This window comes from Ambystoma mexicanum, chromosome 11 (assembly GCF_040938575.1).
Source record: "Ambystoma mexicanum isolate Mex_15411 chromosome 11, UKY_AmexF1_1, whole genome shotgun sequence".
Taxonomy (NCBI): domain Eukaryota; kingdom Metazoa; phylum Chordata; class Amphibia; order Caudata; family Ambystomatidae; genus Ambystoma; species Ambystoma mexicanum.
In genome coordinates this window covers 39490300-39504914 of record NC_090934.1, presented here as the reverse complement: position 1 = coordinate 39504914, position 14615 = coordinate 39490300, and the positions used below count along the sequence as shown (strand labels likewise).

The 14615-nt window shown below is 52.7% G+C and overlaps 1 protein-coding gene across 1 annotated transcript; it reads right to left on the bottom strand.

Annotated features, from left to right (window-relative positions):
- Positions 1–375: 375 nt before the first annotated feature.
- Positions 376–7491, bottom strand: LOC138504896 (autotransporter adhesin BpaC-like). The gene is made up of 6 exons (XM_069625301.1): positions 7388–7491; positions 5957–6969; positions 4439–5346; positions 2580–3443; positions 1184–1774; positions 376–855 (listed from the first exon to the last, which is right to left on the bottom strand). Exons 1-6 carry the CDS (start codon positions 7489–7491, stop codon positions 376–378), a joined length of 3960 nt encoding a protein of 1319 aa, XP_069481402.1.
- Positions 7492–14615: the final 7124 nt, after the last annotated feature.

Here is a 14615-nt window from a genome sequence, read left to right as displayed (position 1 = left end):
AGGCGCTAGCATGGGCACACAGGCACTAGCATGGGCACACAGGCACCAGCATTGGCACACAGGCACTAGCATTGGGCACACAGGCGCTAGCATTGGGCACACAGGCGCTAGCATGGCAACACAGGCACTAGCATTGGGCACACAGGCGTTAGCATGGGCACACAGGCACTAGCATTGGGCACACAGGCACTAGCATTGGGCACACAAGCGCTAGAATGGGCACACAGGCACTAGCAGTGGGCACACAGGCACTAGCATTGGGCACACAGGCGCTAGCATGGGCACACAGGCACTAGCATGGGCACACAGGCACTAGCATTGGGCACACAGGCGCTAGCATTTGGCACACAGGCGCTAGCATTGGGCACACAGGCGCTAGCATGGGCACACAGGCACTAGCGTGGGCACACAGGCACTAGCACTGGGCACACAGGCACTAGCATTGGGCACACAGGCGCTAGCATTTGGCACACAGGTGCTAGCATTTGGCACACAGGCGCTAGCATTGGGCACAAAGGTGCTAGCATTGGGCACATAGGCGCTATCATTGGGCACACAGGCACTAGCATTGGGCACACAGGTGCTAGCATTGGGCACACAGGCACTAGCATTGGGCACACAGGCGCTAGCATTTGGCACACAGGCGCTAGAATTGGGCACACCGGCGCTAGCATTGGGCACACAAGCACTAGCATTGGGCACACAAGCACTAGCATTGGGCACACCGGCACTAGCATTGGGCACATAGGTGCTAGCATTTGGCACACAGGCGCTAGCATTGGGCACACAGGCGCTAGCATTGGGCACACCGGCACTAGCATTGGGCACACAGGCACTAGCATGGGCACACAGGCACTAGCATTGGGCACACAGGCGCTAGCATTTGGCACACAGGCGCTATCATTGGGCACACAGGCGCTAGCATGGGCACACAGGCACTAGCGTGGGCACACAGGCACTAGCACTGGGCACACAGGCACTAGCGTGGGCACACAGGCACTAGCACTGGGCACACAGGCACTAGCATTGGGCACACAGGCGCTAGCATTTGGCACACAGGTGCTAGCATTTGGCACACAGGCGCTAGCATTGGGCACAAAGGTGCTAGCATTGGGCACATAGGCGCTAGCATTGGGCACACTGGCACTAGCATTGGGCACACAGGCGCTAGCATTGGGCACACAGGCGCTAGCATGGGCACACAGGCACTAGCATTGGGCACACAGGCGCTAGCATTTGGCACACAGGCGCTAGAATTGGGCACACCGGCGCTAGCATTGGGCACACAAGCACTAGCATTGGGCACACCGGCACTAGCATTGGGCACATAGGTGCTAGCATTTGGCACACAGGCGCTAGCATTGGGCACACAGGCGCTAGCATTGGGCACACCGACACTAGCATTGGGCACATAGGTGCTAGCATTGGGCACATAGGTGCTAGCATTGGGCACACAGGCACTAGCATTGGGCACATAGGTGCTAGCATTGGGCACATAGGTGTTAGCATTGGGAACACAGGCACTAGTAATGGGCACATAGGCGCTACCATTGGGCCCACAGGTACTAGCATTGGGCACACAGGCACTAGCATTGGGCACACAGGCGCTAGCATTGGGCACACAGGCTCTAGCATTGGGCTCACAGGCACTAGCATTGGGCACACAGGCGCTAGCATTGGGCAAACAGGCGCTAGCATTGGGCACACAGGCACTAGCATTGGGCACACAGGCGCTAGCATTGGGCACACAGGCGCTAGCATGGGCACACAGGCACTAGCATTGGGCACACAGGCGTTAGCATGGGCACACAGGCACTAGCATTGGGCACACAGGCACTAGCATTGGGCACACAAGCGCTAGAATGGGCACACAGGCACTAGCAGTGGGCACACAGGCACTAGCATTGGGCACACAGGCACTAGCATGGGCACACAGGCACTAGCATTGGGCACACAGGCGCTAGCATTTGGCACACAGGCGCTAGCATTGGGCACACAGGCGCTAGCATGGGCACACAGGCACTAGCGTGGGCACACAGGCACTAGCACTGGGCACACAGGCACTAGCATTGGGCACACAGGCGCTAGCATTTGGCACACAGGTGCTAGCATTTGGCACACAGGCGCTAGCATTGGGCACAAAGGTGCTAGCATTGGGCACATAGGCGCTAGCATTGGGCACACAGGCACTAGCATTGGGCACACAGGCGCTAGCATTGGGCACACAGGCGCTAGCATGGGCACACAGGCACTAGCATTGGGCACACAGGCGCTAGCATTTGGCACACAGGCGCTAGAATTGGGCACACCGGCGCTAGCATTGGGCACACAAGCACTAGCATTGGGCACACCGGCACTAGCATTTGGCACACAGGCGCTAGCATTGGGCACACAGGCGCTAGCATTGGGCACACCGGCACTAGCATTGGGCACACAGGCACTAGCATGGGCACACAGGCACTAGCATTGGGCACACAGGCGCTAGCATTTGGCACACAGGCGCTATCATTGGGCACACAGGCGCTAGCATGGGCACACAGGCACTAGCGTGGGCACACAGGCACTAGCACTGGGCACACAGGCACTAGCGTGGGCACACAGGCACTAGCACTGGGCACACAGGCACTAGCATTGGGCACACAGGCGCTAGCATTTGGCACACAGGTGCTAGCATTTGGCACACAGGCGCTAGCATTGGGCACATAGGCGCTAGCATTGGGCACACCGGCACTAGCATTGGGCACACAGGCGCTAGCATTGGGCACACAGGCGCTAGCATTGGGCACACAGGCGCTAGCATTTGGCACACAGGCGCTAGAATTGGGCACACCGGCGCTAGCATTGGGCACACCGGCACTAGCATTGGGCACATAGGTGCTAGCATTTGGCACACAGGCGCTAGCATTGGGCACACAGGCGCTAGCATTGGGCACACCGGCACTAGCATTGGGCACATAGGTGCTAGCATTGGGCACATAGGTGCTAGCATTGGGCACACAGGCACTAGCATTGGGCACATAGGTGCTAGCATTGGGCACATAGGTGTTAGCATTGGGAACACAGGCACTAGTAATGGGCACATAGGTGCTACCATTGGGCCCACAGGTACTAGCATTGGGCACACAGGCACTAGCATTGGGCACACAGGCGCTAGCATTGGACACACAGGCTCTAGCATTGGGCTCACAGGCACTAGCATTGGGCACACAGGCACTAGCATAGGGCAAACAGGCGCTAGCATTGGGCACACAGGCACTAGCATTGGGCACACAGGCGCTAGTATTGGGCACACAGGATCTAGCATTGGGCTCACAGGCACTAACATTGGGCACACAGGCACTAGCATTGGGCACACAGGCGCTAGCATTGGGCACACAGGCTCTAGCATTGGGCTCACAGGCACTAGCATTGGGCACACAGGCGCTAGCATGGGCACACAGGCACTAGCATGGGCACACAGGCACTAGCATTGGGCACACAGGCGCTAGCATGGGCACACCGGCACTAGCATTGGGCACACCCGCACTAGCATTGGGCACACCCGCACTAGCATTGGGCACATAGGTGCTAGCATTGGGCACATAGGTGCTAGCATTGGGAACACAGGCACTAGTAATGGGCACATAGGTGCTAGCATTGTGCCCACGGGTGCTAGCATTGGGCACACAGGCACTAGCATTGGGCACACAGGCGCTAGCATTGGGCTCACAGGCACTAGCATTGGGCACACAGGCACTAGCATTGGGCAAACAGGCGCTAGCATTGGGCACACAGGCACTAGCATTGGGCACACAGGCACTAGCATTGGGCACACAGGCTCTAGCATTGGGCTCACAGGCACTAGCATTGGGCACACAGGCGCTAGCATGGGCACACAGGCACTAGCATGGGCACACAGGCACCAGCATGGGCACACAGGGACTAGCATTGGGCACACAGGCGCTAGCATGGGCACACCGGCACTAGCATTGGGCACACCGGCACTAGCATTGGGCACACCGGCACTAGCATTGAGCACACAGGCACGAGTATTGGGCACACATGTGCTAGCATTGAGCAAACAGACGCTAGCATTGGGCTCACAGGTGCTAGTATTGGGCACACAGGCACTAGCATTGGGCACACAGGCGCTAGTATTGGGCACACATGTGCTAGCATTGGGCAAACAGACGCTAGCATTGGGCTCACAGGCGCTAGTATTGGGCACACAGGCACTAGCATTGGGCACACAGGCACTAGCATTGGGCACACCGGCACTAGCACTGGGCACACCAGAACTAGTATTGGGCTCACAGGCACTAGCATTGGGCACACAGGCACTAGCATTGGGCACACAGGCTCTAGCATTGGGCTCACAGGCACTAGCATTGGGCACACAGGCGCTAGCATGAGCACACAGGCACTAGCATGGGCAAACAGGCACTAGCATTGGACACACAGGCGCTAGCATGGGCACACCGGCACTAGCATTGGGCACACCGGCACTAGCATTGGGCACACCGGCACTAGCACTGGGCACACAGGCACTAGCATTGGGCACATAGGTGCTAGCATTGGGCACACAGGCTCTAGCATTGGGCACACCAGCACTAGCATTGGGCACATAGGTGCTAGCATTGGGCACATAGGTGCTAGCATTGGGCACACAGGCTCTAGCATTGGGCACACAGGTGCTAGCATTGGGCACATAGGTGCTAGCATTGGGCACACAGGCTCTAGCATTGGGCACACAGGTGCTAGCATTGGGCAAACAGGCGCTAGCATTGGGCAAACAGGCGCTAGCATTGGGCACACAGGCACTAGCATTGGGCACATAGGTGCTAGCATTGGGCCCACAGGTGCTAGCATTTGGCATACAGGCACTAGCAGTGGGCACACAGGCGCTAGCATTGGGCACACAGGCTCTAGCATTGGGCTCACTGGCACTAGCATTGGGCACACAGGCACTAGCATTGGGCACACAGGCGCTAGCATTGGGCACACAGGCGCTAGCATTGGGCACACAGGCTCTAGCATTGGGCTCACAGGCACTAGCATTGGGCACACAGGCACTAGCATTGGGCACACAGGTGCTAGCATTGGGCAAACAGGCGCTAGCATTGGGCACACAGGTGCTAGCATTGGGCACACAGGCACTAGCATTGGGCTCACAGGCACTAGCATTGGGCACACAGGCACTAGCATTGGGCACACAGGCACTAGCATTGGGCACACAGGTGCTAGCATTGGGCTCACAGGCACTAGCATTGGGCACACAGGCGCTAGCATTGGGCACACAGGTGCTAGCATTGGGCACACAGGTGCTAGCATTTGGCACACAGGCGCTAGCATTGGGCAAACAGGCACCTGATAAGAGTTATCCAAGCCGCATGCTCTGTTACCATATACAGATATAGCACCTATACTTAAGTTACCTTTCCTAACCAATTAGGTTGCATGATGATTTTTTATAGAAATTAGACGTCAGTGATGACAAGTTTTGCCTATAAGAATTACTGTTCTACCAGAGTTTGTGGAAGTCGGAGCGAGACCGGTGATCGCACTACAGCTGATTCCCATTTGTTTCTCTGTTTGATGTATGTATCATTAAACGGACTTCCCTTTGCCAAACTACTGAGTCCTCATTATTGAGTCGTGTTGGAGTAAGTGAATCCTGCACACCCTGTCCTCACATGGTGCAGCTATCTTGTCTTACAGGTTCTTGAGGGTGAGCGCTGACCTATGGGCCGTCAGTGAATTCCTCTCCTCGTGAACACAGGCGCTAGCATTGGGCACACAGGCACTAGCATTGGGCACACAGGCGCTAGCATTGGGCAAACAGACACTAGCATTGGGCACACAGGCGCTAGTAATGGGCAAACAGGCGCTAGTAATGGCCAAACAGGCGCTAGTATTGGGCACACATGTGCTAGCATTGGGCAAACAGGTGGCACACAGGCACTAGCATTGGGCAAACAGGTGCTAGTATTGGGCACACAGGCACTAGCATTGGGCAAACAGGCACTAGTATTGGGCACACAGGCGCTTGTAATGGGAAAACAGGCGCTAGTATTGGGCACACAGGCGCTAGCATTGGGCACACAGGCGCTAGCATTGGGCACACAGGCGCTAGCATTAGGTAAACCGGCACTAGCACTGGTCACACAGGCACTAACATTGGGCAAACAGGCGCTAGCATTGGGCTCACAGGTACTAGCAATGGGCACACAGGCACTAACATTGGGCACACAGGAGCTAGCATTGGGCACACAGGCGCTAGCATTAGGAACACAGGCACTAACATTGGGCACACAGGCACTAGCATTGGGCAAAGAGGCACTAACATTGGGCACACAGGCACTAGCATTAGGCAAACAGGCACTAGCATTGGGCACACAGGCGCTAGCATTAGGAACACATGCACTAACATTGGGCACACAGGCGCTAGTATTGGGCACACATGTGCTAGCATTGGGCAAACAGACGCTAGCATTGGGCTCACAGGCGCTAGTATTGGGCACACAGGCACTAGCATTGGGCACACAGGCGCTAGCATTGGGCACACAGGTGCTAGCATTGTGTAAACAGGCGCTAGCATTGAGCACACAGGCACTAGTAATGGGCACATAGGTGCTAGCATTGGGCACACAGGTGCTAGCATTGGGCACACAGGCGCTAGCATTGGGCAAACAGGCGCTAACATTGGGCACAGGGGCGCTAGTAATGGGCACATAGGTGCTAGAATTGGGCACACAGGCACTAGCATTGGGCACACAGGCACGAGTATTGGGCACACAGGCACGAGTATTGGGCACACATGTGCTAGCATTGGGCACACAGGCGCTAGCATTGGGCAAACAGGCGCTAGCATTGGGCACACAGGCTCTAGCAGTGGGCTCACAGGCGCTAGTATTGGGCACACAGGTGCTAGCATTGGGCAAACAGGCGCTAGCATTGGGCACACAGGCGCTAGCATTGGGCAAACAGGCGCTAGCATTGGGCACACAGACACTAGCATTTATGCCACCTATGCTTCTAACTCTGTAGTCAGAGTCAACTGCATCCCGCCGCCGGATCAGGAGTTTTCGGATGTTTTTGAGGATATAGTACCAAGGGAACTACCTCCCCACAGATCTGAGGATTGCGTCATAGCACTGCTACCGGATGCCATAGTTCCATTTGGTCGAATGTATTCTTTGACCATTCCAGGGAAGAATGTTTTGAGAAAATACCTCAACGACAACTTCAGGGAACTGACACCTGCGTCCTTCAAAAACATCGGCGGGAGTGTCTTTATTTTTCATTCCAAAAAGAGACACCAAGGAACTCTGACCCTGTATTGACTTCAGAGGGCTGAATAAGGTTACCATCCAGGATCTCTACCCCATGCCCTTAATTAAGGACATACTTGAAGCTGTTCAGGGAGCAGGTGTGTTTAGTAAGTTGGATCTCAGAGGAGCCTACCATTTGTTGAGGATCAGATCCGGTGATGAGTGAAAGACGGCTTTTCATACTGCGTTATGGACTTTATGAGTATAGTGTTATGCCCTTTGGACTCGTCAATGCCCAATGTGAGAATCTCATGGTGACAACAAGTAAGACAGACACAAGTGATCACAGTTCAAGGGTGTTTATTGAACAATGAAAGTGGTATGCGGATTGGAAAAATGCCTAGTCTAAACCTAAATTTAAGATGGGGACAGGTGTCGACCATCAAATGAAAATAAGGCAGTCCTAATGTGTCAAGTCAAATAAAAGGGCCTATACTAAAAAAAAACTATTGCCAATTCCTTACGCTAAATACAAAGGGTGTGGGGTTAAGTTTCAAGAAAGAAAGAAGTGTTCTCAAATGATAAGTCAGGAGGCGGTAGCCTTGGTCTCCCTTCCCCACATTTTAGATGCGGGACAAGATGGGAGCTTGGAGCACAGTACAGTCTCAGGCCTCTCCAGCATGAAACGACAGTTCCAATGGCCGTTCTCAGGATCGTCTATGGCTAAGTCTCGAGTCCTCTGAAAGTCTCTTGCCTTCGGACCCTGATGTATTCAACCAACAAAAACAAAAGTTCCTTTAACAAATGAAAGTTTGTTCCCAATCTTCGCTGGGTGATGGCTTCACCTCTGGATCCCCCTCTTCTGGGCTAACCCTTTCTCAATCATATTTTTTTGCATCTTTTATTCTTTTATCCTTAAACTTTGGATGATAGCTTCACTCCTTGGAGCTCCCTCGTTCGGGCTCGGACCTCACTCGACTGCCAGCACTTGGGTGATGACTTCACCCCTGGATCTCCCTCGTTCAGGCTTGGACCTGTCTCAACTGCCAGTGTTGTGAGTCTTAGCTTTACCCTGGATCTCCCTTGTCCGGGCTAAGACCCTTCTTAGTTTCTTAAAGTCTTTTGTCAAACAGTTCAGTGGATCTCCCTTTTCTGGGTTCACTTCAACACTCTGTTTCTCGGTGCCTTTAGATTTCGTCCCTCTCCTCCGGTATCCCTCCTCGAGGTTCACTATTGCCTTTTCAAAACTGTCCACTGGTTTCAAATGTTTGTGGGATTCACGTCCCCTTCCTTCATTCACAATTCGGGATCCCTTCCCTTGCTTTTAGCCAACTTATGGATCAAAGTCTTTCGATTGTACAGGGTTTTTTCTCAACCCTCATGTATGACCACTTTGAGTTCCTTTGGTGGCCTTCCTATGGCCGTCTGGTTTCTGTAGGTTTTTCTCATATGGGGCTCGACCAGAGTCTCTCGAATTAGCATCCACGTGGTGCCGCTGTCCCTCTGCATCTGGTCTCCCCTTCACAGTTTTAACAGTTCATTCAAAGTTCAATAGCTTTGGTTCGAAGCTTTCCACTCCTGCGATTGTCACTCAAAACAGCACGATTCTCATCAGTTCTCCCCTCGACTCACCGGTTGTGATGAAAGCACTGGGCTTTTGGCTTCTCTGGAGTCAAAGCCGGTACCACGGGCACGGGAGCTTCCCTCACTCCTGCTTATCGGCATGAGCTTGCCCTGTAACGTTGACATCTGCTGAAGGACACTTGTGCTACTGTTCGCGGTTTTAGGCTTTCCTCTACAAAGGTTCTACAAGCCTGGGACGAAAAGAGCAAGGTCACTTCTCTCCTTGCCACCCTCTCGATTCCCTGTGCCTTTTTTCTTTGTTTCAACTGCCGCGTGGTAGCCGTCTCATCGTGCTGTCTGCTGTACTCGCCTTGTGCTTTCTTGATCCACCTTTTATTCCTATGGGGAAAAGGAAGGGCCGTCAGGTGTGTGTGATTAGAAGTAATTGCCTGATTTTGCCTGACCTTCATGTTGGGACATCTCAGGTAAACAGCATTATTACCAGTGCATACAACAGTATGCTTGTTGGAATTTCCTACGGAATAGGATTGGGAAACGGTGCTAATGTAAAAAAAGGGTTGAGGGGTAGACTGAGAAGAACAGAATGGGTAGGGTTTGTGAAATGGGCGAGAATGCCCGGTATGGAGGACAGAACATAGGGAATCCTGGGAATTGTAGTATTTTGTCTGAGCAGATTGGGTGTTCGGATGATGACAATCAAAGGAATGGGATTGATAGGGTTCACATAATAAGCAAGGGGAGTTGTGGGAAGGGTAGTATTTCTTCTGTGCAAATGGGAAGCCAGGATATACTGACTAGAGGGGCGTGGAAAAGAATGGCCGGGAGTATGCAGGTAGAGAACAGGGAAACAGGGGTTCTGGGTGATACGGTTTTGATATGCCATTGGGGTTGGACTTTTAGTTGGTTTATCACAGGTGTAGGGTTGATAGGACATTACTAAAGGATCTTCTATGGGTGGAAGGGAGGAAGAAATTGAATAACCAAAGAAAACCACAGGTAGTTCGCCCTCCCTCTTCTTGCTCCTCGGTAGAATACTGCTTCTCACCTTGGGTATTCCCCCTAGAAAAACCCCAGGTTCCCCTATCCAGATGATCCTCCCCCACTGCTCCACACCCAGGAACTTGATCCAACAACGATGGCCGTGTCCCAGACACCTGAATAATGGAGTCTTCGAGGTCTTACTGGGAGAATACGCCCAGGTTTCTCCCACCCAGCCATATTCCAACGATTCATGGACCGCCTATTCGCCGATCTTCTCTATCTATCGGTGACAGTATATTTGGATGATATATTGTTTTTTTCTTATAACCCTGAACAACACCAAGAACACCTCTCTGAAGTGTTATGCAGAATATGGAGCAATCGTTTGTTTGCCAAACACGAGAAGCGTTTGGAGTTACAACGGTACCCTACCTAGGATTCATACTTTTGGACAAAGGAGTGGAGATGGACTCTAGCAAGGTATCTTCCATACTTAAACGGCCTTTCCCATTATCAGTTAAGGACATAGAGAGCTGTCTCGGTCTAGCCAACTTCTGCCAGTTTTTTTCTTTTTAACACTTTCTTTATTGATTGGTTTACATCTCAAGACATTCAAAAATATTACAATATCGTGCAGAGGTATAGCAACAAGGCTCAATACAGATAACGTATCAGAAGGTAAGTAGGAAGGCCCCATCCAACACAATGTGACATAGAGGAGCAGGTTTGTCCATGGGCTGCATTCCAGCCTGTTGATGCATTCAAAGAGTGGGCCGGGTGCAGTTTTTAGTCTATGCGGTAGGTGTTGCCTCCCCCACTTCCAAAAAACCGGGCCCGAGACAAAAGATAGGACACAAAGTGGCCCAAATATTCTTGGGCCTAGTCTGCGGGCCACACAGTAATCCATATTCCTTGTTGTGTCACTCAAGCCAAATCAAGTCCCTAAGCCAGTTCCTTACCCCAGGGGAGGCAGCCCCAGTCCATATCATCAGGATGCATCATACATGTCGCCAGTAGTTTCCCACTGTGTTAGGAATCCCGGGAATCCAGCCAAACATGCAGCACATTAACTCACACAGCACCACCCTCCCTAGCATAGCAGAAACTGCATCCACCACCCCCTCCCAGAACTCCCGCAGTTTGGGACACATCCACAGCATGTCAATAAAGTTAGCTGGTTCGGTGTTACATCTTGGGCAGCTACTTGCCCTAGCACGGTTAAACAGATGAGGCGGGCCAGAGTCACGTACACTCGGTGAAGGGTTTTGAACTGGATCAGTTGTAGTTGTGTATTGAATGCCCAATGCAATTTTTTTATTTGATTTTGAGCCATTTGTAAATGCACACGCAACGAACCAAATCGAATCGTGGCGCAGATGGATAACTTAGTATGATGATCAGTCAACCATGGTGGTAATGTCATTAAGATCACAGAACAAGAGCGCTTTTATTTGAAAAGATGGGTTTTAAAACCTCCTCGAAATGCTAGAAGGGAGTTGGTTTTCCTTAAGTTCAGGGGAAGGCTGTTCCACAATCTAGGCGTAAAGACTGAGAATCTGCAATCACCACTCGAGACACATTTTGGGCCTCATTACAAGTTAGGCGTAAGAAAACCAGTGTTACCGTGATGGCAGTGGCACCATTTCCGTCACCGTGTGATGGTGGAAACAAGGTTGAATTACGGCTTGGCGGTCGTGCGCATCATCAACGTGCAGAGCTGGAGCCACCACCATTACAGTAACACCGGTGAACACGGATGCACCGCCACCATCCATGGCGGTACATCCGCCTCCGTTGCGTGCATGCCGGGCATAGCGGCATCAGAAACACTGGAGCCGGAAATACCGTTGTGGTCGAAACCGGAAAGAGAGCGGTGGCCATAACATAAATCGCAATCCACTGCAATCCTCCGGTACCAGAAGGCCCACAGCTACTGTGACAGTCAAAAATCACAGAGGGAAATGTCTTCCAGGATTCCAGTGAGCCGGCAGTGCAAACCTTGCTTCAGTGAAGCGGAATTCACCCTGCTTTTCGACCACATAGTCAACAATGCAGGGGTGTTACTCACAGCAGACTAGAGGCAGGGGGGTTATTCACAGCAGACTAGAGGCACACCATGCAGCTGAGGCGAAAGGCCATATGGGCTGAGGCTGCCCAGAAGGTGTCAGCTGTGGGGGTGACACCCCATTCGGTCAAAGACTGCCACAAGAGGTGGGATGACCTGCGCAGCAGGGTGCGGAACATACTGGCAGCCCACAGACAGCAATGCAGTGCTACAGGAGGTGGACCACATTCCCCACTGAAGCTGCTACCGTGGGAGGAAAGGTGTAGCAGCGTGCTGCACCTCAAAGGCATCGAAGGAGTCGGTGGAGTGGAGGCTGGAGCAGTGACACCTGTCGGGGCTGTTGAGTACAGAAAGTGTGAAGACATGAATGTGAATCAAGCTAAACCTGCCCCCCCCAGCAATGCACAAAACGCCACGTATAACAGTCCCATCAACCTTAGCACACCCAGTACCCCATGGGCCGCTCCCCGGACAGCCAGATGGCGTGCAGAAAAGTGGAACCCCATACACACCCACATGACCGCAGCACACATCAATGCATGTAACCACATTTTGATGCTGCATGAGGAGTGTGTTGCATGTAACTTTACCATACACTTCCTGTGACACCACTAACATCATGCCTTCCAATCTCCGACGGGGGTCATCCGGGGACATATAGGGGGACTGGACATGCCCATCGTCGAAGACGTCAATTGAAATACGGTGCAGGCACCTCGGACACCCGTGTTGTAACGGCGGCCCAGGTGCACCACGCTCAGGAAACCACCACCACTGCAGTGCTGGCACCCCAGCAGAACATCCCTGCTGCCACAGCACCCCAGCTGGCACCCCAGCAGAACATCCCTGCTGCCACAGCAAGTACACCGGGAAGTGCAGCACCACCAACAGACCTGTCAGAGCCTGATGGCGTGGACAGCACTTGAGAGGGACCTGTGAATGATGCACCTGCATCAGGGTGTGATGCGAGCCCCCACACCTCAGATCAACTGGGCATATTTAGCCCAACCAGCATCAGGAGTCCCATGCACTCCCCAACACCATCATTCCAGGAGTTAACCAGTTGTCTGCAGCGCATAGAGCAACATAAGGACACGCTGGCCGCACTGGTGGAACGACACCTGGAGAAGTCCAGGCTCCAACGGGAGGAGTCCTGGTTGCATTGGGAGAGCAACCAGAGTATAGGCTGCAGGGTTGCACGTGCCAATGGGCGTTGTGCCACATCGAACATGTTGATGTCACGACGGGTATGTGATGGAAACAGCGTGCAGTCCAATATTGTAGAAACAATGTCGCTGGCCCTGCAGGCCATCATGAGCTGCCTACCCACACAGAACCCCACTATGCCCTCCACCAACACCACTACATCCAGCTCGCAGACTGGCAGCGCCAGGATGAGGTCCATGCGGCTGTCTGGGCCGAAGAAATAGAGTGTAGTGTGACATAAAAAAGTTTCACATGTTGCCATATTGTGTCTTGGGCCTGGGCGGTGGGTGGGTACATTGAGGAGGTGGGGGTGGTCCATAGTGGAAATAGTTAGTTGGGGCCTGAGCGATGGGTGGGTATGTAGGTGAGGTGGGGGTGGTCCATAGTGGGAATAGGTAGTTTGGGCCTGGGTGGTGGGTAGGTACGTTAGGGAGGTGGGTGGATACGTGTGGGTGTGTATTTTTGTTGCACCTGTTCCTATATTTTTTTCCATAATACACTGGGTTGAAAATCATAACTGCGCGTGGACAATCTTCTTCCGTGTGTGTGTCAATCATTTAAAGCAAGTGTTACAAACTAATGTGCTACATGTGCAGTTGATTTTGATTTTAACAAATTGGCAGTAAGTGCTCTCTGTGCATGTAGTCCATCCATGGCACCCCGCCCTGGTTGTACACCCATCCCATCATCATCATCCTCATCTTCTTCATCCTCATCTGCTGGCTCAATGTCTGGGGGGCAATGGAATTTTCACATGCCGGCACAATTTTGCCAACCGTTATGTGGCTGTACAGCAATACCCCACCGGATCGGCTGAGGCAGCGGAGCCTGGCCTTCAGTAGTCCAAAGGTCCTCTCTATCATGCCCTGTGTCCGTATGTGTGCCAGGTTGTAGGCCTTTCCCGGGGTCGTTGGATGGGTGTCATGAGCCATGGCGTGAGTGGGTATCCGGCATCACCTGCATGGGAGTGAGAGTAAGGTGATAGAATGTTTGTGCTGGTATTCTTTTACTCCCAATGATAGCATGTACACAGTCTATGTATTAGATCAGCACACAGCATAGTACAGGTCACAGATTTCCATGTGAAATATGCTACAATGACCTTGATCACAGGTCCGGTAGCCGCAGGACCTGTAATGAGTTCCTGCAGCCTGACTTGCCGGAAACACTCGGGCATTACAGCCCTGATGGTCCGGTAAGTCAGGCGGCAGTAATTGCTAGGCCCCATTCCCATTTGAGCCCCATGCGACGGGAATAGGAACCACTGAAACCCTGGCACTGTATAATTACGGTGCAGGTGTTGCAGTGAAAGTCTACGGCTGTGAGCCGTTCTGCTTGCCAGGTTCATCCTCCAAGCACTGGGCAATTTATTCTTGTTAGCCCCATACTGTACGTTTGCAGGGCCCTAGGGGATTGGGCGCGTTAGCTGCTTCACCTTTGTAAGGATGGACAACTCAGTGTCTTTCAACCATCTCAGATCAGCAATCCAATGGGAGAATTTGATTCTCCCGCTTTCTGCGAGACAATCG